The following is a 25,463-nucleotide window of genomic DNA, read 5'->3' as shown; positions in this document are numbered from 1 at the left end:
TGTATTGTAACTCTATTTTTTTCTTTCAAATTCTTTATCTGCTCTCTTAAAATTTTTTCTACTCCACTCTATCAACTCCTTCTTGCATCTATTTCTCTTCCTTATGAACTGATTCCAATAATTTTCATTCCCGTCATCCAAAAGCCAACTTTTCTTGATCACATCTTTGCATTCTGTAAGAACCGGAGTTTTCACGTAAAACTATTTTAATAAAATAATTTTAGTGTCTAGAATAGATTCAAAATTTGGAAGTTTTAATTTGAAATAAAAAGGTAAAATTTGATTTCAATGAATTTTTTTGAGTTGGAAAATGTATCTTTTTCGAAAAAGATTTTGTAAAAATGCGTACTGGCGTTTAAGCCGGCAATACCAGCTCCAGTCTGTCCAATACTGCGTATTTTAGAAAATAAGATTTTGAAAGTTAATTTATTATTTTGAAAGGATAAAAATAATTTAGAATCGAAAACCGAGCACTAATCTTAAAGGTTTTGGTTCAAAGTGGGTCGAACGGACCAAAAATGCGACCAGGCCCAAACCGGGCCCAAGGCCCAACATATATAAGCTCATTAAATGAGCTTTGAGCTCATTTTTCCAGCCCAAAGAGAGGGAGAGGCGCGGATTGAGAGAGAGGAGGTGGTGGTACTATTCATCATCACCTTCCGGGAGCCATAACGTGAGCTACAGACCTCCGATTGACGAGCCGTTTACGGCCATGGGAAGCTCTCGCCGAGCTCTTCGATTATATTTGAGCAAACCTGGTAAGAAATCATGTCTCACTCTCCAGTTTCTAGCCCTAGAGTTCTGCATTTTTGGGGTTGTAATTTTGAGTAGATTTTGTGGTTTTGCTTATTTAGGTGATCTCTAGTAGTGGATAATTGTTGGATTTTACCCCTAGTCTCATTGGTTAAGGTAAAGTTTCATTAAACCCTTGTGTTTAGTTATTTTGTGTCACTTAGGTTTTGATCTTGGTATATATATGATGTTAGTTTGAGCTTTTGTGGCTTGTTGGTGAGATTGAAAGCTTGTTGGATTCCAATCTTGGTACGGTGAGCATTTTAGGGAATGGCCAAGGTATGGTTTCGGTCTCCTCTATGTAATATGTAATATTCATGGATACTTAGGCTAGTTGACCTTAAGATAGGTTGAAAGGTGTGATTGTATGGTTAATTGTATATAAATATATGTTTGATGATGATTATTGATGAGTTGTTTTGGTGGGTATTGAGATTGGAAGATGGGTATTGATGATGATTTTTTATTGTTGGTTGTTATTGATTATGGTGGTTGATGATGATGGTTGAAAATTATTGGTGTTGATGAGTATTGATGGTGATTGATTATAATGATGACTCATGAGGATTGTGAAAATTCAAGGTAATATGTAAATGTACAATGTTTATGATGGATTAGAATTATGAATATGTGACCTATTATTTGATGAATAGGAGGTTGGTGATAATGGAGATTATGATGATGTTTTTGAATTATGATGTTGAATGGTGATGATTGTGTGGAAGAATAACAACTATGATTTGTTGATATTGCGATTGGATTATTGTGATCATGTGAAATTATGATGAGATAGGGTAGATGATGCCTATGAGTAGTGGGATTATGTTAAAGTTGATTATGTTGGATTCTTGATGTAAGAATTGTGTAAATTGTTGATGATTAAGAATCTTGATTGAGGATCATGGTTTTATGTTGATTCATGGTGAAATGTTATGTGATCTAGGTTGGATTTAGACTTGTTGAATGGTTTAGGAGGTTGTCTGATTGAGAAAATGGTTGAAGCAATGCTTGGTATGAATTTTGGGTTGCTTTGGTATGGTTGAAAAGTGTTTGAGTTGGTTTTTGGATTGAGAGTTGGTTAAATTTGAGTTTCTTTGGTAAAAATAGATTTTTGGTGAACTTTGACGGATCATAACTCGAGCCTCAGTTTTCAAATTTTGTTGAAATTTGCTTTAAATTAAAGTCCAATGAAAACTCTTTAAATTGATATAAAGTTTCTAAAATTTGAATTTTTGTAGAGGAAGTTATGATCATTCAAAGTTTGGTGTCAAAATCTGAAATTTTGCAAAGTTGCAGAATTTTGGGATTTCTGGTATGTGCCTGCACAGCCTTGTGCGCATGCACAACCCTGTGAAATTTTAAACCTGCTGTAAGCACGCACAGACCTGTGTGTACGCACAGGCAGGAAAAGGCTTTCTGTTTGAAGTGCTCGCACAGCTTGTGCGCGCACATACCAATGAGGATTTGCACCCTGTGTGTACGCACAGCTCTGTGTGCACGCACACGTTGGGAAGGTCAATCTGTTGAGGGCGCTAGCACAAGTTGTGCGAGTGAAAAGACATTGTGAATTTTGGTACCTATGCATACGCACGCCTCTATGCGTACGCACACATTTTAAAAGTCTCCTGGGCGTGCGCACGCACACCCCTGTGCATACGCACACGCCCTGTTTCTCAAACTTGAACTTTGTTTTCAACTATTTCACCTTTCCAACAAGCATGTAAGCTTCTATGACACCATAGAGACTAGTGAACAAACTAGGGCAACATAGTTAGTCCTGGAAATGCGAATAGGGTTAGGTATTATATAAAAAGTTAAACTGTTTCAGTATAGACTTAATGAACCTATACTTGGGATAGGCTAACTGTTCATACCAAAATTTACATAAGCTTTAAATACATACGTTAAACAGGGAAATCAGAGCAGAGTAGAGAAACATAGAAAATAGAGTAACCAGAGTAAAGTAAAGAGATAAAGAGAAAAAGAGTAATATAGATACAGAAGAAAAGAGTAATCAGAGAAGAGAAAAGAGATACAGAGAACAGAGAAATTAAAACAGAGTAAAGAGATACAGAGAAAAGAAAAACCAGAACAGAGTAAAGAGATATAAAGAGAAGAGTAATATAATAAAGAGATATTTATATATATTAGTTGCTTGATGCAATCCAGAGCTATATTTATATATATATATTAGTTGCTTGATGTAACCCAGAGTTATATTTAATATATATTAGTTGCTTAATGCAACCCAGAGCTTCTGTAGGAAAACTAAGTCACCTACAGCTATTTTCCGCTTCCCCAGAGCAGAGCAGAGTATATATATATTTTCCTGCAGTAAGCAGAGGCTGTCTCAAATGAGCGGCTATTATTATATGCGCATTTATTTAGGAACGGAAAATCGTATTCGGGAAATCGGGATTACTCGTGACCGGATAAATGTCGGGATTGCGGGCAGCCAACCGACACATGAGCTCATGGCCTGTACTAGGGCTAGACATGCATCATTCTTGTCTGCGCATCACTCTCTGTTGCATTCTTTTTTGTGTGTGATCTATTTCTTTATGTTTGTTTGTTCGAGTGCTATGTCTATGCTTTATCTTCTTGTATTCTTCTGCTTGTGTTCTGTTCTTTGTTTTTCTATCTATTTTTAACCTCTGTTTACTACATTACTATATTCTATTATCTATCTGCTAATTGAAAATGAATAAATGAACGTAACTAACAACCCCGACCCTACTAAGAACTCCCCTGTTCTTACCCCTTCTCTTCCTTCCTCGCCCTCAGATGGAGATGGCGCGTGATCTTCTATGAGTTCGAGGACCCTTACATCTACGAGGATCCGGTACATCACAGTTACTTCATCATGGGATTGGAGCCTCGTATTAGACGATATGCGTTACCTAATCGAGCTTTTCAACATCCTCTGTCTAGCCCGCATTTTGACCCTGATGCTCCTTACGACTTTTCCTTATCCTGGTTACATCCTGACGCACCTGGACATCCTTTTCCTGATGATCCTGAGCACCCTATACCAGCTCAACCTTTGAATGAGGTGGTACCTGAGCCTATCATTCCTGATGAGCCTGAGTTAGTTGGTGACTACGTACCTGTGATACCACCAGAGTGGGATTTTCCCCCTGAGCCGATCCCCGACTTGCCACAGCCTGATGAGCCGGCACTACCAGACAGTGGAGTGGCTCCTATAAATGTGAACGGACCTATGCTCGCCTTTAAGACTCTTGGGCTTATCTTCGGGTATTGAAGCATGCGAAATGTCCTAGGAGGTTTGATTATGTGTTATTTTGAAAAGTTAGAGAACGAAGGCTTAGGTTTCTGGTGTACTGAGAATGGGTTTGGTGGATTGCGAAGGAAGAATGGTATATAAATTGAGAAATTGACGAGCTAGTGAGTTTGCAATGGAAAGTTATGAATTGATGATGATTGTGATGAGTTGAAAACTTGGAAATGAATGATTATAGTTGATGGAATGAGTATGAGTGGAAGTGTGCTATGAAGAGGGGTCTCTGAGATTGAATACGTGATTATGATATGCATTGTTATCCGTCGTAAGGGCTGTGGCAGTCTCTCACCTACGTTCGGATGTGAGGCTTGAAGTTGTGCTTCTCACTCATATTTATCGCTCAAGAGGATGGTGGTAGGGCACTCTCCCTCATAATGTTTCCCTCTGAAAGGAGAAGGTGGTAGGGCACTCATCTCTCGGAATTATACCTCCTGAGCGTGTGTTTTCTCTCTGGTTGCAAGGTTGTAGGGCACTATCTTTCAGAATTATACGGCATCCAAAGGAAGGTGGTAGGGCACTCTCCCTCGAAACTTTTCCCTCTACAAGGAGAAGGTGGTAGGACACTATCCCTTGGAATTATTCCTCCTTAGTATGCGCAACAGAGAGACTAATCTGGGAGTTGCCGACCGGATTATGAGTCGGGTTTGGCACTACAACCGACATGTGATATCACAGCCAATAGGACAGACATTCATCATGTACATCTTCTATATGTTTTCTTGCTTTGATTACTTGAGTTTGCCTAATTGTATAATATGCCTACTTGCTTCTTGAATTACTTGTTATATATATGAATACTACCTGTGTTTTCCTTACTTGCATTATCTGTGTTTGTTTGGTGCTGAGGAGGTTAGGTAGGCGGCGGCGATGGGATCGTACAGAGGCTAGGCTGGTGAAGGCTGTGGGACAGTGGTGACTAGTTTTAGTTAGACACTCCCTAGGTTTAGATACCCTTGTTTATAGTTTACAGTTTACGTTATTTATTTTTGTTAAGCTAGGATATCTGTTTGGTATGAAGCTCTAGGATTGCCTCTGGCGTCCCAGGGTCTTACATCTTACATTACTGGGTACTGTTACCATAATGAGAACCTCCGGTTCTCATTCCATACGTTGTTGTTGTTTTCAGATGCAGGTCGCAACCCACCTCAATGAGTTGCTTGATGGTAGCAGAGCGAAGGATCTTAATCTATTTTGTTGTCATTTTGGTTATTTTTATTAGTACTCTCACTTTTGTATTTACTTTTACCTTAGAGGCTTACTTTGAGTGTAACAACCCTGATTTTCGAGAATGCGAGATCTTTTCTGAAGGCATGGAATCCTCCGGAAGATCAGTAAACAGAACACCTCTGTTGTATCATCAAGCATCTCAATCCTCATTATCATTATATTATCTTTAATTCAGGACCTTAGTGGAGATAAGCTCGATAACGCAATCACGAAGAACCTAGTTTTTGAACTGTATTGGTTAGGAGTTTTGATTCTAGTTTTTGTAAATAGTCTCTGTTTGACGAATCGGACTCAATTCATGAGAGAAGCGAGATAATAGTATAATATTATCATTATATTAGTATTAGAAGATGCTTGAATGATATTATAAGGTTACCTGGTCTGTTTTAGTTAAAAATAGGAAATCGGTTCAACTGGGTTCACAGTTTACTGGTGTAGCTTAGCACTAGCACTCTCTAAAGACTTTAGCAATGCTAAGGCCTCATCATAAATGTTCTATTATCATATTAAATATGTTACTAGTGTCATTTATGCTAGTAGATCAGAAAATAATTTTTAGAGATGTTTTTACGAGTGTTTTGATACATCTAGTTTTAGTAGTTATACACCTGAGATATTTTAATATTATTTTAACCCACCTCCAAGCCAACCAATCACAACTCACCTTACACCCCCAATACCTCCAAGGCTACCTCATTTGCTCATTGTTGCCGAAAATCATCAAGAGAAAAAGGAGAGAAAGTTCTTGGTTCATAAATCTTCAAAGCTTGATTTCTGCTGAACTAAAACTCAAATCAAAATTCCAATCCAACCAAAATGACCCTCTCTTCTTTCTCTACATAATCATATGACTTATCAAGGCTGGAATCAAGGTAAGTTGGCTGCACAATCTCCCTTTTGCTTCGGTTTCAAGGAAACATGCTTAAACATGTATTTTCTTGATGTTCTTCCTTAGGAATCATGCTTAACTTGACTTGAGGGCCAAGAAACGTTAATTTCCAGCAAGTTTAAGGTGAGATATCCCTTTCTAACATGCTGAGAGAGATTTGGTCAGTTGAGGGTTTGTGGATTTAAAGTTGTTCCTGATGTGATTTAGGAGGAAAAAGTGCTTAAGGACCACCTGAAAGTATAACTGAATTTGGAGCAGCAAAACCAGGTAGGGTTTGACGAATTTAATCTTGATTGATTGTGTTTGAGTTGTGTGATTATGATATGGTTTGGCTGTGCTTGAAATTGATTGTTTGTATGAGTAATTCTTGTTGAAATTTTGGTGAAAATTTGATGAAATTTGATGAAATCCAAATGTTTTCAAAAAAGAAAAACAAAAATACCCCGCAAATTAACTACGTTTTTAACAATGAATCAGGCTCATATGATAAATAATAGATAATAATTAGGAAGACAAGTTGGTAGCACTCAGTTTCCGGTATGATCTAGACATACTGAAAATTGGGTCGTTACATTGAGAGTAGGGCTGGAAGTGAGCCGAGCTGAGTCGAGCTAGACCAAGCTCAAGCTCGGCTCACGAAAATTGAGCTTGGCTCACGGCTCGACTCATTAACAATCGAGCTTATTTCTTAAGCTCAAGCTCGGCTCACCAAAAACTCACGAGCTGACTCGAGCTCACGAGCTGGCTCAAATAAGAGAAACATAAATACATAATCTATAATTCTATATCAATAAATTATAACTTATATATTTTAAAAAATATTTGAAAAGATCAATTTTATATATTGTTTATCTATCAATAAATTATAAATTTTTTATTTATGTCTTATATTAAAATTATATGTAAAAAATAAATATAAATATTAAATAATTAAGATTATATATATATATATATAATCGAGCCAGCTCACGAGCTAATGAGCTGAGCTTATCCAAGCTCAAGCTCGGTTCATTTAATTTATGAGCTCAATTCCAGGCTCAAGCTTGGCTCACCAGCTCACGAGCTTAGCTTATCGAGCTGTTAACGAGTCGAGCTTGAACTGGCTCATGAGCTGACTTGACTCACTTCCAGCCCTAATTGAGAGTGATATTCTATATAAGCTGTTTTACTTTTAAAACTCTGTATATCTGTATTTAATTAGTCGGCCTAAACTCCGCAGGCTTAGACGAGTATCTTATGATTATTATACTCTTGTATAACTATATATATCTTGTTACCTTAAATAGTGGATCTTATCTTTTACGCTTGTAGCTCGTGTGAACGTTCACGCTTTGTAATGCCATATTTGAGCTTATTTTATTCATCGGGCTTCTAGAATTATTATTCCTTATATATATATATATATATATATGTATGTATGAGCCATAGAATTGTCGTAACTCTTGATTAACCTTTGCTTTACGGCATGAGGTAAAACTGAGGGTAATTAGGGTGTTACACATTCTTCATGTTCCGCCCAAAAAGCCTCAAACCTAAATTCCTTCCTTGTCCAGATCAGCGGCTGTGTTTCAAGAATTAAAGCGCAGTGATCCGAACTTACAACTGGAGAAGCTTTTAAAATAGCGTTCTAGAATATTTGAATCCATTTTCAGTTAACTAATAGCCTATCTAATTTTTTCCTAGTGATAAAGTTATTCCTTGGATTACTGAACCATGTAAACTTGTTACCTTTGATATCAACATCCATTAACCTATTCTCATCTACAAACCTTCTAAAAGTTTCTAAATAAATCCTTAGCTGTGGATGAATGTCCACCTTTTCCTCTTGACTTAAGATATCATTGAAGTCACCCAGATAAGCCTGAGGTTCTTCCTTATTCAAATTACTTACTGTTAGCTCTTGCCATAGTTTCCTTCTCTTTTGGAAAACTGGATTTCCATACATAAAAATACTTGCCATTTCAGTCCATTATTAATAATAATACTAGCCTTAATATAGTTATCACACCATTCATAAACATTAATATTAGCATTATCATAACAAACATAGCCCGTTGGACAAACTCCGAAGTTCTACATAAAACATATTATCAAAATGGAGCCTTCTTTTTATCCTAAACATCTTTTCTTGTTTAGCCCTAGTTTCCATCAGAAAAACTATAAGCGGCTTTACTTTTTTACAAAGATCAAACAATTCAGATATTGTTGGGGTAGCCGCAATTCCCCGACAATTCCAGTTAATTATACTCATTGCTGAGGGTGGGGTATGTTATGGCCCGCCTCTTCAGCCATTAGTATTCCTTTATACTGATTAGAAGCATATAGAGTTAAGTCATACTCCCCTGTATCCAGAGCAAAATTGCTGTCTTTTGATTCCTTAGGCACCCTGTCCTCTTGTTCCCTCTTCAATTCTTTATTAGTTAGCATTAGTGCCTGTTTGTTTTCTCTTTTTCTTTTCAAATTCAACTCCAATTCTATCTTCTTTACTAGTTGTGCTTCCCAATCAGCAGGCTCTTTCCCTTCCCACCTCTTTATCTTCATCTTCTTCACTTACTAATTCTACATAGTAAACATTGTTATCTGAATCTTTCTTTTGCTCCCCCAATGCATTTTCTCTGCCCTGTACATCCATGGATAACTTCTTAAATTTTTCTTCCGTTCCCCTATTCACCATTCCTTGATGCTCCTTTATCCTTCCTCTTTCAACAATCTCGTAATCTTCCTTCCTCTTAGTTGTCATGTGCCTTTTTAGTTTCTGGCCAATAGTTTCATTCTCTGCTTTATCTCCTTGGGCAGCCCTCCAACCTTCTTTTTTGTTGCTATTCACCTCTCCTTCTTCTATTGTGTCCAGATACAATCCATCTCCTAATTTCTGTGTGTTTTTTCCAAGCCTTCCCCCTATCTTGTATTTATCCTCCCTTTCAATCCCAACTTGTAATTGATCTGCCAAAATATTGGGCCCAACATACTTATTTGGCCCGTATATACTCACCTACTATGCATCTTTACCGTTTTCTTTTATTTGGGCTTGTTTGATGTAAGCCCATTGATTGTTCCTCTCTCTTATCTCCCTTATAATGCTTTTAAATTTATAGGCTGCCTTTAGGTCAAGCTGCATAACCTTATCTCCCTGAAAATCAGGGATTTCTTGTACTTCTCCCAACTGCCCTCCCGCTTCAGCCATCACATCCTCTCTTCTTGTTTGGTTTTCCCTCACACTTTTCCTCCCTGATTTTCTGCTGCAAATTTTATTCAGCCCTAATTCTGCTTTCTTCAGTGCTTTGTTGCTCCCCACTCTCACTTCTAAGATTTTGTTGATCACGTGCCTACTCTTCCTCTCCTTCTCTCCATCCATGTTGCTTTGAACCTCCTCCTCGTGTGGCTGAAATTGGATGAACTTGGCTGACTCCTAACCCTGGTGAATACTTCTTCTTGGTTGGATCCCAGTATGCCATGGCTGTTGGATTTTTGCATGTCTTCTTCTCATGTCCCAGTATTCCACAGTTAAAGCAGTAGCTATTTGGCAGCCTTTCATACTTAAAGAAAATCCATAATGGTGGCAACTCCTCCCTTTCTAACCAAAAACATGTGGGCAGAGCCTTGTTAATATTGATGCTAACTCTAATCCTTAAAAAAGGATCTCCTAAGAACGCCATCCACTTTTGGGTCTTCAGCCTTTGCCAAAACTCCCAGCATTCGTCCTATAAGAATTCCGGTCTCCTTATTCATATGATCAAGCAGAATGCCATGAACTTGAATCCAGAACTCCATGAAGTCATTATCAACCTCAAAAAATTGATTCACCCTCCATCCATAATCTGAGATTGATAATATTTTCTCTGACATTCCAAAGACCATTCTAAATAATCTGAAGCCCTCTCTTCCTATCTTTAAAGCTGAATATCATCTTCTTCAGCCCAATGTCAGTAACTGCAACTCCTTGTGGATTTTTCCACATTCTCAATAATGCATTTCTGCATGTTTTGAACCTCATCTCTTTATCACTTATTATCTTTCCTACCACATTCAAGCAATTCTTCTTGTACTTCAGCTCTCTGGATTTATTGAGTTTGATGATTTTTTCTTTTATGTTATTTATTATTATCGATTACTAATCTTTTGGTCTTTGTATATTTTAGGTTTCATAGTAATATTGGTAGATAAGATATTAAGATGGAAGTAAAAAGTGAGAGAATACCGTTTGTGAAGTTAAACAAATTGAAAAAAATTCTCTATTAGAGAAGAACGCAATATTCTTAGAGCACTCTCCTATTGAGAGAAGAAGAGCTCCCTATTAGAGAAAAGTATGGTGTAATGTACGTTTTGGTTTTTCCAAATAAGTCTTTAATTTTCTAGTATGGAAAAGTAGATATTAGATTAGCTTAACTTACTAAACTTGGGCCATATGAAAAGCCTAGTCTTATGCCTAGGTCCAACAGACTTATGCCAAGGCCCAAACACCTTGATAAAAGGCTGCATGGTCTTTTGACTCTTATTTTTTTTTTCCGTTTGTCTCACACCAGCACCAGCCTCAACCTCCACCCTCCACTCGCTCACTCTCTCACTCCTCGCCGTCGCCGCTGCGGTCTCTGATCACCCCTGTTCGCCTATGCTCCCAGCTGTTCTCTTCTTCTCGCCGCTTCTGTTTCTGCTCGTGCTTCTCTGTCGCAGCTGGTGAGCTGTTTTTCTCTTTTCCAAACATTTTATTTTTTATAATTAGTTGATTTAGATATTTGATTGCTAGTAGCTGATAATTTGATTTAGGCATTTAACAAGTTGTTGAGCCAGACCTCTGATTGCTGATATGATAGCTCTAATTGCTGGCAATTCTAAGCTGAAATTTTCAATTCTAACTATGCAACACACGCGTGTTCTTTTTTCTAATTTTGTGAGTTACCTTTAATTTTTCTTCTTCCGTCCTTTGTGTTGAAGAGTGAAGACACGTCCACAGCCATGGAGAAGAAGAAGCAGCAGCAGCAAAATGAGAAGAAAGGGGAACCCAAGAAGGTGAAGGTTTTGAACACGAGCTCATTCCAAATAAACGAAGAAGATGCGTCTCGCTTGGTTGGTTCCATTATTGAAAAGGGTATCTCTGACTCTCACGGCAACAACATCATCACTACTCCTCCTTCCTTCTTTCCCAAACCCGCTGGTCTTCCTTTCCCTGTTGCACGACACCGTTCCCATGGCCCTGTAAGTTACCTTATTCAACCACGCTTTTTTAGCTTCCTTCTTAACTGTGACATTTTCATTTTTCGTGTGTTGTATTTTCATTCCTGAATTGAATGGAACATTGAAGAATGAATGGTCTTTTTTAGCAATGTATGGATACAAAACAAAAAAAAAGTAATAACCTTGGGTTTTATCTAGGATTTCAATGAGTTTAACTTAAGAGGATATGCCGGAACTTGGAAGAATTAAAGAGGAGGGGGGTGGAGGGGACTAGCTGAACTAAGAGTAGTTGTATTTTAATGGGACACATATACGGTATACCATGTTGTACTTAGTTTTGCATGTGCTGCTGTGTTTGTCTTTTTCTATTGTATTCTGCCCTAACTTTGAGTGAACTAATCAAATTACAAAGATCTTTTCCGCTTATTGCTATAAGAAGATAAATTTTGAATTTCTTAGTGGAAGGTGTACAGTGGTTCAACACTGAAGAGAACGCAGAAGCTATCAAGCAAGTAATGCTTGAAACAAAACTCTTGATAGTTGATATTGAATATACGGGAAGAAAGAAATAGAGAATGATAAGGGAATCCTTTGCTGAATTCACATCTCTGCATTATTATTGACTTTAATTGGATGTAAAACCACACTCTGCAGATTACACAATCTGGTATATATACCTGTACAAGTGAGGGAGATAGAATCTAGATTCTGTTTCTAAACCAGAGGCTATCTATGACAGAAAGTTTTCTATCAGTATCTATTTTAATGAAGTAGAAGAATATGTTTTGGTCTATTTACAAAATTGATCATCTATCATTAACAACCAAGCTATGAAAGAAAAAAAAGATTAAGTTTTGTCTCATTAATGTGTCTGAAAATAAATGAATAGTTTCCGTGAAAACTTCTATGGAAAAGTAATTTTTGAATGGTATCTTAGACCCAGGTTGTTGAGCTTAGAAATCTTTGTCGGCCATGATGCATGAAGGAGTCTTACTTTAACTCATGGAATGACATTGAGACTTTGATGATTTTGCAGTATTGGCATCCATTGAGTAATAAAGGGGGTGATCGTGGCAACCACGATGATGACAGTGACAATGATGTTGAGGATAAAGAAGATAAAGGTTTCAAGGAGTTTGAAAAAGTTTCAGCCTTTGCCAATCCAGTACAAAAGAGGAAGAAAAAAGATTTGGATTTTAAAAAGTGGAAAGAGATTACTCAAGACAATTATTGTTCCTTGGGGAAGGAATCAGATGATATGATTAGTACAGGGAAAAAGAAAAATGAAAAAGGCAGTAAGAATGCAGACATGAAAACGTCACCGACTGATGGTGTTGCCCTTGCTTCTATGGAAGTAGACACTAAACCACAATTAAATAACTATGAGAGAGGGTTTCTTAACTCAGCCAGTGCCATGGAGATAGATACATCAAATAAGGCAGATCCTCAGGAAAAACACAAATATGCCACAATTTATGACAGCAACGAAGTGGATGAATTGATGCCTGAACGGGATCAAATTTCTAATAATGAAAAGCCTGATCACAGTTTTGGATCTCTAGATTTTTTAAGAGGAGAGCAAAATAATTTGACTTCAAACATGGTTTCTTCTTCTGGTTCTAGCACCTTTAGAAGGAAACAAGGTTCCATGCCTCTGGAGGATGAAATTGATGCTGAGAATCGGGCTCGGATAATGCAAATGTCACCTGAGGAGATTGCTGAAGCCCAGGCTGAAATAATGGAGAAGATAAACCCTGCATTACTCAAAGTGCTGCAGAAAAGGGGGCAAGAAAAAGTTAAGAAAGAAGATAGTTTAACATCAGAAGTGGGTAATGGCAATGCATCTATGAATCAAGATGTTCATAGTAATCAAGATGCAAAACGTCTGCATACAGAGGACAACATCTCCCATATGTCGATGACACCACCTTCAGAAACTAAGCTAGATGATGAGAAAATTAGGGCAATCACTGTGACAACTGCTAGTGGCAGCTCATGGAATGCTTGGAGCAATAGAGTTGAGGCTGTTAGGGAGTTAAGATTTTCCTTGGCTGGGGATCCTGTTCATTCTGATTGGGCATCTCCTTATGGTATTTCTTATTTATTTTCATGTTTCTTAGCTTTCTATGATTTCTGATGTCATCTGATGACCATTGCCTGCATCTATATAATTGCTTTTAAGTATGTTGAAGATTAGTGCCTTCGTGATGCTAGTGTTATGTATTGTTAATGTTTGGATATTTTTCTGATGACATCTCCTTATGCTAGTGTTACTTATTAGGTAAAATATATTTTTTGTCCCTAATATTTGCGATTTTTTTCAAAAATATCCCTAATGTTTAATTTCATTCAATTTTGTAACATTTTCGATTCATTCAATTTTGTCCCTTACGTTTTCGATTTGTGTCAAAACTATCCTAGAAGTTCTCAATTGTATCCCTAACATTTTACATGTAGTTAACATCCAGGGGTTAATTTTGACACATCGGAAACGTTAGGGATAAAATTGAATGGAACTAAACTTTAGGGATAATTGTGAAAAAAAATCGCAAATTTTAGGGACAAAAAGTATACTTTACCCATTCTGTGTAGGAGTTATATTGCTAGCAAGGAAAGGTTGTAGAGATCTCTCTAACTTGATAGGTCAAAGCCTTTTGACTATAGATTATGCTATTGTTTTGGTTCTAGTCTAGTGTGGTTTATGTTGATTCCCTTTTCTTCCTATTCTTTCCTAGTTATTAAACTTGGCTGCTTGGTTTTGGCTTTATTGTGTATTTGTTAGGAACTTGGGGTATTATGGGTGCTCAAAGTCCCACATCGAGTAGTATGGGATGCTTGATGTTGTATATAAGGAGAGTGGTTCTTCCCCCTTAACAGCTAGCTTTTAAGGTGTGGTTTCCCAGTTTCCTTAGATACTTAACAATGGTATCAGAGCATGGTTGTCGGCGCCATGGAAAGGGCTACCTATAGGCTGGATTAAGGTGAATACTAAATACTGATAGACCGTAGCAAAGTGGCTACCGTTGGGTCAGTGTCAATAGAGTGAAGCCGCCGTGGACGTCGGCTCTCCAGGGCCGGTGTATTGTTAGGAACTTGGGGTATTATGGGTGCTCAATGTCCCACATCGAGTAGTATGGGATGCTTGATGTTGTATATAAGGAGAGTGGTTCTTCCCCCTTAACAGCTAGCTTTTAAGGTGTGGTTTCTTATGTTGATAATATAAATTTTAAATTTCTTATGTGATAATTCTTTCCGTTGCGCTACAGACAATGTCTCTGAACGTGACTATCTGCGGACCGAGGGAGATCCTGGTGCAGCTGGTTACACAATCAAAGAAGCAGTGGCACTCACAAGAAGTGTGGTATGTTATGTGTTAAAATAGATCTATCTTTCAGTTAGATGCAGATTTACCTTGAAACGTGGATGTCTGGAATAGTTTGGATGGATTTGCTATTATTAATGTAAATATTGAGACAATTTATTGTAATTTCTCCCTTCGTAACTCAACATCTGCCAATTTTTTTTCTTTTAGGTTCCTGGACAAAGGTCCCTTGCATTGCATCTCCTTTCATCTGTTCTTGATAAGGCATTGCAATATATTTGTAAGGACAGAACGGTACAGATCTCGAAAAGTGAAAATGAAGTTGACAAATCAGTTGACTGGGAGGCTGTTTGGGCTTTCGCACTTGGTCCAGAACCTGAGCTCGTGTTGGCACTCAGGTGAGTTTTATTACCCAAATTTCTAGTTTTATCAGCTACCTGCAATGGTCGATGATTTTCTTCTTTTTTTAAAATACACTTTTAAATAGCAGCTGAATTGATTTGTTAGATAGAATGGCTCCAGTTGATGTTTTAAATTCCTTGCATTTTACTTGGACCCAATGAAGCAAAAGAAGTCACAGATATGTTGCTCACTATTTAGTAATTTTGTGTCTGGTAGTGGTCATTGTAGAAGCCAGCATTGTTTGCATGCTCTAAAAAGATTTGTTAATTTGTGATAAGGGCTTCTGCAAACCAGCTTTTATAAACTCCGATTTTTGTTTTTTAAATTTTAATTGGGATGAGCTCTTGTGCACTGGCTTTTCTAGAGGGCTTTGTACAATTTTACCTTAAAATATTTGTTGGCATGTTGTGGCTTGGGTGTGTAATATTGCCACTTATGTGAAATTTAAGAAAAGTGAAATATAGAGTGCTTAGTTAACTTGCACACCTGTTGTTCTCTTATTCATTTATTATACAAAGTGATCTTATCCCAAATGGGACTATTTATCTTCTCATTCTTGTTTATATTTTGCCTATGGATTGTATTATATCCTGCTACATGTAGGTTTGGTATTTAACTCGCTTAAGTAATAGCTACTTCAATTCTTTTAAGTTGTAGTCACGTATGGTTCTTTCCTCCTTGTTTGGGACCCATTTGATGGTAGTACCCTTTGTTTTCTTTTAGGATGTGCCTTGATGATAACCACAATTCTGTAGTTCTGGCTTGTGTGAAGGTTATTCAAAGTGTGTTGAGTTGTGATGTGAATGACAACTACTTCAATATATCAGAGGTATCAACAATTCTCAACTATATTTATTTTCTTTAATTGTATAGTTAGTAATATTTGTGTTTCAAATTTGAGTAAACTGATATATCTTTTTTTTTTTTTTTTACTTTCTGAAGATTGCAATCTGTGACAAGGATATTTGCACTGCTCCAATTTTTAGGAACAGACCAGATATTGATCTTGGATTTCTTCACGGGGGTTTTTGGAAGTACAGTACAAAACCCTCAAACATTCTTCCTATCAGTGAGGATAACATGGATGATGAGTCTGAAGGAAAACATACGATTCAGGATGATGTTGTGGTTGCTGGACAAGATTTTACTGCAGGTCTAGTATGCATGGGAATCCTTCCCAGACTTCGTTATCTTTTAGAGGTAAAATAATTAATCATGATGAAGCAGTTAATGTCATTCGATCTTTAAATTTCTCCTCCTCTTGTATGAACCTTCATATTATATTTAAATATTTGATACTGGTTGCAGACAGATCCTACAACAACTTTGGAAGAATGCATTATTTCTATACTGATTGCCATAGTGAGACATTCACCATCATGTGCTAATGCAGTCTTGAACTGTGAAAGGCTTATTCAGACAATTGTGAAACGATTTACCGTGAACAATTTAGAAATCCGGTGGTCTATGATAAAATCTGTAAACCTAATGAAGGTTATAATCCTCCCTTACGTGTTATATATCTTCAATATTTTATGCAGTTACCGTAAGAGAATCATTACTAATGTTTCATTTCAAATTGGTTGAAGGTCTTAGCTCGTTTGGATCAGACAACTTGTGTAGAGTTTATAAGGAATGGGTATTTTCAGACTATGACATGGAATTTATATCAAAGTCCTTCCTCCATTGACCACTGGCTGAATATGGGGAAGGAAAAATGCAAACTTGGGTCAGCCTTGATTGTTGAACAATTACGTTTCTGGAAGGTCTGCATTCGATATGGATATTATGTATCTTACTTCTCGGAAATGTTCCCTGCCCTATGTTTTTGGTTGAATCCACCTTCCTTTGAAAAACTTGTTGACGAAGATGTTCTGTATGAATATGCTTCCATCTCAAGGGAGGCATACCTTGTTCTAGAGTCTTTAGCTGGAAGACTTCCAAATTTGTTTTCACAGCAGTCCCAAAACAATCAGATTCCTGAGTCTGCTGGTGACACGGAGGTGTGGTCTTGGAGGTATGTTGGTCCAATGGTTGACTTAGCAGTAAAGTGGATTGCAACCAGAAGTGACCCAGAAGTATGTAATTTGTTTAAAAGACAGAATGAAGGGAGATTTGACACGACTTCCCTTGGATTGTCTGTGACATCCTTGTTGTTTGTGTATGCTGCTGTGACTCACATGCTCTTCAGAGTGCTTGAAAGGGTGACAATGGGTGATACTATTAGTCCACAGAAAACTGAGAGGCATGTACCGTGGCTTCCAGACTTTGTCCCAAAGATTGGACTTGAGTTGATTATATATTGGCTTTCGGGCTTTTCAGGTTACTTTGGGACAGAATGCGGTCTTCCCAACTCCGGTGAATCTTTTATGAAGGAACTAGTTTATTTGAGACTGAAGGGTGATGTTGAAATGTCTTTAGCTTCCACCTGTTGTCTGAATGGAATGGTCAATGTTATTGCTGCTATTGATAAACTAATACAGTCTGCCAAGAGTGTTACTTCTACTCTCCCAAGCCAAGTACAAAATCTCTCAAAAGAAGGGAAAATGCTTGAGGATGGCATACTTAGATCGTGTTTGGTTGAATTAAGGTCTGTGCTTAGTGTTTTGACAAGTTCAGTTGATTCTGGGTGGTGCTACATGCAGGCGATTGAGATATTTGGAAGAGGGGGACCAGCTCCAGGAGTGGGCATTGGCTGGGGTGCCCCTCATGGAGGGTTTTGGTCAAAATCAGTCTTATTAATGCAACTAGATGCTAGATTTCTAATCTGTTTGCTGCAGACTCTTCAAAATGCAGCTAAAGATGTATCTGTAATTGAAGAAAAGACATTGTCCATTCAAAAGATTAACACTCTGTTGCGATTGTGTTTAACTGCTGGACCAAGGGAGAAGTGTGTTGTAAATAAGGCATTGGATCTCTTATTTGATGTTTCTGCATTGAAATACCTTGATCTTTGCACACAGAACTTTCTCCTTGACACAAGGGGTAAAACCTTTGGGTGGAAACATGAAGAGGAGGATTACATGCACTTCAGTAGAATCTTATCGTCTCATTTCAGGAGCAGATGGTTATCTGAAAAGGTGAAGTCCAAGTCTAGAAATGGCAGTGGTTCCTCCAGCACTAAGAGTTCTCTGAAGGGTAGTGCTCGGTTGGACACTATATTTGAGGACTCTGACATGTCACTCGGTACGAGCCCGTCGTGTAATTCTTTAATGGTAGAATGGGCTCACCAGAAACTACCACTTCCACTCCACTTTTACCTTAGTCCAATCTCCACGATTTCCCGTATCAAGCAATCTGGTCCCCAAAAGGTTGATGGCTCGGATAGCATACATGGTCTGTCTAATTTGCTCGAAGTTGCCAGGTCTGGACTTTTCTTTATTTTTGGCATTGAAGCAATGTCCAATTTCCAAGGCCATGACATTCCTTCTCCTATTCAGCATGTATCATTGACGTGGAAGTTACATTCCTTATCTGTCAATTTCCTTGTTGGAATGGAAATACTTGAACAAGAGCAGAGCAGGGAAACTTTTGAAGCTTTACAGGATCTTTATGGCATGCTTCTTGATAAGGCAAGGTTAAACAAAAATGAAGAAACTATCTCAGATGATAAAAACCATCTTGAGTTTCTGAAATTCCAATCCGAGATTCATGAAAGTTACTCGGTATTTATTGAAGAACTTGTAGAGCAGTTTTCAGCTATATCTTATGGTGATCTGATTTTCAGCCGGCAAGTTTCCCTCTATCTTCATCGTTGTGTTGAACCTTCCATTCGACTTGCTGCCTGGAGTGCACTATCTAATGCTCGTGTTCTTGAGCTTTTACCACCACTGGAGAAGTGCTTTTCTGGGTCTGAAGGATACCTTGAACCGATTGAGGTAAAACTTGATCATTATCAACTGTTCTATTGTGATATATTAGATGCATAGCATTGTTTTTGTGCTTTTTTACTTTCTCTTCATTTTAAATTGAAGTTATAAATGTTTATTTTTATTCCCTTAACATAGGAATATCAAATATGAAATACCCATCTTTTGAGATGGAATAAAATTTTTATATTTGTGGGACTAAATTACTCTTGGGAATATATTATTCTTAGAAACTAGAGTTCAAATTTTCAAACAAACACGAGAATAATATATTTCCTTGAAACAAACACACACTAAAACTATAAACACGACATCATTGGCAGTGTAATTTTTTTTCTTTTGCATCAAAGCATAAATTAGTCAAAGTAACTTAGAAACATTTTCTTAAGTTTTAGAGGTACAGTTACATTCGTGTTTATTTTCTCTTTTTTTTTTTTACCTGTTAGGAGATGTGCCATTTGATGAGTAGAGTTATCAGCTCGGACTAGGTATATGAAAAGCTCTATATTGGATTCAATTCCAAATTTTACCCAATATAGTGAAAAAATTCATAGCAGTAATTTTTTTTCTAGTCTACAAAACCATTGAAAATTAAAATGTTAAGAGAAGATGGAATGTGTTAGATATTAAACTAAGCCCCTACCCACCTAGTTTAAGCATTTGGGAAAGATTGTTCATGACATAATTTATTATTTTTCTGGTCATGAAGCATTACCATGACATGTAATTGACATGTTTATTGGTTTTAACATTGCATCAAACATGCACATATCTTTACTATGTCTTTTTTTGAAGCTATAAACTTTAGTATATTGTTTCTTACTTGATTAGAAAGCTTTAAACTACTTTAGTAAATTTGAAACTACGGCTTGTTTTCTTGTCCTTTTATTAACAGTAGTGTTAAAATCCATGATTTTCTATGAAAATAATAGAGTGAATAGTAACTCAGCAAATGTGAGAAAAGAGTATATTATGTGATTTGTGTAGATTGTATGCTGATTGTATTGTTACATGAGAGATGACTAACATATATAGAAAGAAGAATAAAAAATGTGGAGCACCTACTCTATTCTCCATAAATGCACTGTCTAAACTACTTACTACTATTTAACATTAATATCTCTCATGTTTCAACACTCACCCTCAAGCTTGTGCATATAGATAATATACATCAAGCTTGGAACATAAGTAACATATAACGGATATTATTTGATCTGGTGAGATATGAAAGGATAATCTCTCTAATATTCCCCCTCAAGCTAAAGCTTACTAAGCTGTTAAGCTTGTTACAATAATACCCTTGAAAATAAAATAAAGAGTAAACTGTTGAAGACGAAAGAAGGGCCAGCTGGAATTGCCGAAGATGTGCCAGGGCCATTGGGGACTTCTGGAGATGTGTCTGGGGCAGCTGGGGCTGTCAGGTACTTGCTGAGCCTAGATGGGACTATCGGGAACTTGCCGGGGCCAGTAGGGAACCTGGGAAGGTGACTTGGTTCAAGTGTCATGGTCTTTCAAAGAGGCTATAACTAGCATGACTGACAGACTGAGTGAACAAAAAATAAGATCATTGGTATGATTCAGTGGGAGGTTGGAAGGAAAAGATAACCCAATCAATCACTCTATGCCAAGAGTGAGAATAGCGAGATGATGGAAGAGGTTACACAGACAGGACAGATGTCAAACATGCAAGAAATGAAGGGATAAAATCAATGAATTTGATGATATGCTGTAGTGGACTAGTGGCTAGATAAAGGAGATAAGCACATATCCAGAAAGCACAGAGATGTCAGCACTGAGGTAGTACCGACTGGAGGAGGTGGCAGACGCCGCAGATGAACAGTGCAGCAGTGACGGGGCAAAAAGGGAAATGCAGAAATGCAAAAGAGAAAAATGGTCGGATAAGAAAAAACATGACCAGACCCTGAAAGAGGACAGCGAGGCTTTGATAATGTTAAGTATGTAAGGGAAGTGGAAACCACACCTTATAGCCCGACTATTAAGTCGGGGAAGAACCACTTTATTTATATACAATATCAGGTATTCCATACTCAATGTGGAACTTTGGGCACCCCATAATACCTAGTCCCCAACAATACATTGACCCTGGAGATCCGACGTCCACAGTGATGGTGGCTTTGCTCTATCGACATTGACCTAGTGGTAGCCTACCACCAATTGTCAATATTCAGTATTCACCTTAATCTAGCCCATAAGCATCGCTTTCCATGGCGCCGACAACCAAGGCTTTGATACCATTGTTAAGTACCTAAGAAAAGTGGGAAATTACACCTTAAAAAGTAACTCTCTTTAACATATTTGGGCACCTAACTCTTAGGAGGGAATAACCACTCTCCTTAACATATTTGGGCCCCCCATACTACCAAGTCCTCAACAGGTTAGCGGCGGAAATCGACAGCCAAGATGCCAACACGCGCTGGCTAAAGTAGCAGTGCTAACTGAACCATATGAGGGTGAAAACAGTGCGTGGATGTGTGTGAAGCCTCAGACAGCATCACTGTTGGCTGGGCTGAGCAGCGATGAGTCCGACAGTGTGATCATTTGTCAGATTGGACGACGGTGGACGGCAGGGGAGCGCTGGAAGAGTTCTGAAAGGGGTCGGAAGGTGGTTTTTGTTGGAAAGAACAACACAGCAGAGGATGTTCGGGTAACTAGAAAGGCACCCGGTTGGCTGGACTTTACAATAAAGAACATCCTTAAATTAAAAGGAGCAGATTGTGCTGCTGGCTATGCACAACAGCAGAAGTGGCTGAAACAACTTAAACAAGTGTTTCTTGGTTTGGAAAAATGTGAAATGGAAGTAATTTTGATTTCAACCAAGAATAGAAAGATTACTTTCAACATAGTTTGTGACAGCGGTAGAAAATAATAGAGTAAATATTAACTCAACAAACGAGAAAAAGAATATATTACTCATATGTGATGTGTATAGATTGTATGTTGATTGTATTGTTACATGAGAGAAGACTAACAATCTAACATATACAGAGTCGAGAGTAATAAATGTGGAGAACTCTTCATAAATACACTATGTAAACTACTAACTACTAACATACATTGATATCTCCTATTATATTTCAACAAGCAGCAAACCCGGAATCTAATATTTGCTGTCCTTGCCTTTTACCACCTATTATGTGTCGAGGGGTGCATTCTATTACAGTTTTAGTGCATACTACACGACTCGAAATACATTGTATTTAAATCGACATTGATGGGTACCCTGTCTCTCTGCAGGATAATGAAGGGATTTTGGAGGCTTATACCAAGTCATGGGCTTCTGATGCTCTTGACAGGGCTGCAATTCGAGGATCAATTGCGTATACTCTGGTTGTCCATCATCTTTCCTCCTTCATATTTAATCCTTGTCACACAGATAAATTGTTGTTGCGGAACAGAGTCATTAGGTCGCTCCTGCGAGATTATGCTGGGAAACAGCGACACGAGGTGAGCAAGTTTTTATAGCTTTACATTGATTGAATAGCTGCTTAGACAGATCTCTCTATTCAGAGCCCTCAATACCAGAGATTTTCCATCTTCTTCCAAGTTCTAAACAGTAGTATTTTGTGACCATGAATTTGAAAGCTATTAATGGAAAAGATAATTTTTTGTTGTTCTTTTTTTTTTCCCCCTCCCCTTAAATACTTAGGTATTATGTGCATTTATATATATGATGGTAATTTAGGGAAACCTATGGTTTTTACTAATGGAACTTATGTTATAGGGAATGTTGCTCAACCTCATCCACTATAACAAGATGGCACTGAGATCTTACACAGGATTTGAGTTTAGGATAAAAATTTTAGTTGAAGCTTGTGAGGGAAATTCTTCACTTTTGAAAGTAGTAGAGAAGTTAAAGGCTGCTGCGGAGAAGACTTCATTGTGAAATCATCAATATACTCCGAGACTTGTAAATATTCGACATACACTAAAAGCAGGTGCGACAGAAGGGCCATACACGAACATCACTCGACGAGAATGGTGTGCTTGGCCAAATAGAACATGGTGGGCAGGTGGCACTAACATTTGTTTTCATTGTTTGAACGGAGGCTTCTGGTTTGTCTAGCAAGATTCTAGGGATGCAAAGTCCATGGGGCGTGCAATGAAGCTGTACATAAAAAAGTGCCGGAGTATACTTTTGATGAAATTGTCAAAAAGATTCTTGGTATGCAGCTTTTGTTACTTTTGTGCAAGAGGGAGATAGATAGATGACCATGAATATTAGTGGAATTTGTGGTTTTTATTTTAAAGTTTATTTACAGAACAATAAAATACGAGAAACTTGGAAAAGTGAAGTTTTGATGATGTGACAGCAACTATACGAAAACTTGTAAGCAGATTTTTAAAAATTACTTTTTAGGGTAAAGTATTATTTTGGTCCACAAACGTCTTATTTTAGTTTCAAAAAGGTTTAAACGGGTTCAATGTTGTCCTACTATTGAATTTGACATGAACAATTAACATATTGAAGAGACAATAACGTTTGATTTTAGTATGTAAGTGAAATCAATTTTTTAACGATCATAAATATAAAAGATTTTATTTTAGATTTTGGAGCATTAATAATTGATTGTTAGGATTTGAGGTTTTATATGAAAAGGAGAATGAAAAGAGAAAGTGCTACAAATAAGGTTTTAGTTATGTTTCTCTAACAGCGAAGATAAAAAGAAATGACTTACTAAAAATGATGTTAATGTTTATGGTACTCCATTAATTATTTATATCAAATTTAAAGGTGGGAGTTGAATCTATTTAAAATTTTGAGACAAATATGACATTTGAAATCTTAGGAACAATATTAGGATTTACCCCGAATGTTAAAGACTAAAATAATGCTTTACGAGTTTACGTTATTTTTTTATGATGATAACAAATTAAAATATTAATAATACAAACTAAATGTACAAAATATATAAAAATGTACGAAAGAAAAGATAAATCCTATTCTACACGTCTTCAAAATCATTTGTATCGTCTTTCTGGCCGTTTATCTCCTCCTAAGTCAATGATACTGGTGCAAATGACGAATTCCCTATACTAGTGCTCTTACCACCTAATTGTATTAGATTGTCATTTCCTCCCTTAGTTTGCAGATCTGCTCTATCTCCCGCAAGCTATTAGCACGATAAGCTATGATTGCCTATCTCTCCTCTTCCACAACGTCCCATTCAGTGAGGCGAGTAAGGAGGTCTTCGATCCACTCCTCAGCTTGTTGTAGATGTTGTCCCTAATTCTGTAGGCTTTGGGTTAGGATGTGGATTTGGTCATGCAAATCGGCCTCTTAAAAAGGTGGAATAGTGCTAGTGGCTGATGTGGAAGACGCCCTCATCGAAAGACTCGAGCAAAGAGAACTGGCAAAGAAGGATGCTTGTCCATAAATGCAGTTATTATATGACTCGTCCAGAGTCTTGAGCCATACAGCATCCGGATCCACCTCCACATTACTTGTCCTTTCTCCCTACTTTACTTGAATTACTGGGTCTGAGTCTGCATGTTTTATATGAACTTATCCTAACAAATTTAAAAATTGTACATAAATCACAATTAAATACTAAATTCAAATGAAATAAATACTTATGCAATTGGTGCGGAATTTTGAATACCACAACTGAATCGATAAGTGCACCGGATCATACCAAGTAATACCTCAGTTGAGGGTCGATCCCACGAGGATTGATGGACCAAGCAACAATAATTGACTGATTCACTTAGTCAGACAAGCAAAAAATAGTGTTTGGGTTCAAAAGAATCAAACAACAATTCAGGAATTAAGAAAGCAATTAGTAAATTTGGTGTGAAAAGTATGTGAGAAATAGTTAAGGTTTCAAAGATATTTATTTTTCCGGATTAATGTTTCTTACCAACTATTTTAATCATGCAAGACCCAATTCATAACAAACCCTAATTGACTAAACCCTAATTCCTTAGTAATTTAGTCTCCTCTAACCTAATCAATCGCCAATTCCTTGGTTACTTAATGTAGATTAAAGGGTTAAGTCCAATTCTAGTTTATTAGCCACAAAAATCCTAATTACCCAAATAAAAGGATTATATGTCACGTGTAAAACCCGGTCAAATCATAATTAATTAAATAATAAATTAAATATGAGCGAATATAGTTAGAAAATTAGCAATCAGAATTTGATGATTTAAATATGATATTTGGACTCAGTAGATTTTTTTTGAGTCGAAAAACATAGTTTTATGCATAAAAACACGCACTGAAAATTTGACCGGCAGTACCGGTTGAGATCTGTCCAATACTGTAGCTGAGAAAATTAATTATGAGTGAGAAAGGTTAGAAAGTCAAATATTTGTTGTTGAGGTGGTAAAAATAATTAAAGCGCACATAAAAACACTAATCTTAAAGATTTTGGCCTAAAATTGGGCCAACGGACTAAACCAAGTAAATTGGGCCCAAGATCCAACATATATAAATACAAGTTATGAGCATTTCAGTTCATTTACCCT

At 37.2% G+C, this 25,463-nt stretch overlaps 1 protein-coding gene across 1 annotated transcript; it reads left to right on the top strand.

Moving 5' to 3' along the window:
- The first annotated feature begins 10,699 nt into the window (after positions 1-10,699).
- On the top strand, positions 10,700-23,378 carry LOC112750394 (transcriptional elongation regulator MINIYO). Its single transcript, XM_025799110.2, has 11 exons — positions 10,700-10,883; positions 11,142-11,402; positions 12,418-13,471; positions 14,648-14,742; positions 14,914-15,101; positions 15,829-15,934; positions 16,048-16,305; positions 16,414-16,599; positions 16,695-18,983; positions 22,230-22,439; positions 22,717-23,378. Exons 2-11 carry the CDS (start codon positions 11,163-11,165, stop codon positions 22,876-22,878), a joined length of 4,788 nt encoding a protein of 1,595 aa, XP_025654895.1. The 5' UTR covers positions 10,700-10,883; positions 11,142-11,162; the 3' UTR covers positions 22,879-23,378.
- Positions 23,379-25,463: the final 2,085 nt, after the last annotated feature.

This window comes from Arachis hypogaea, chromosome 15 (assembly GCF_003086295.3).
Source record: "Arachis hypogaea cultivar Tifrunner chromosome 15, arahy.Tifrunner.gnm2.J5K5, whole genome shotgun sequence".
Lineage (NCBI taxonomy): Eukaryota > Viridiplantae > Streptophyta > Magnoliopsida > Fabales > Fabaceae > Arachis > Arachis hypogaea.
The sequence above is the reverse complement of the archived record's forward strand: the minus strand, read 5'-3'. Positions and strand labels throughout refer to the sequence as shown.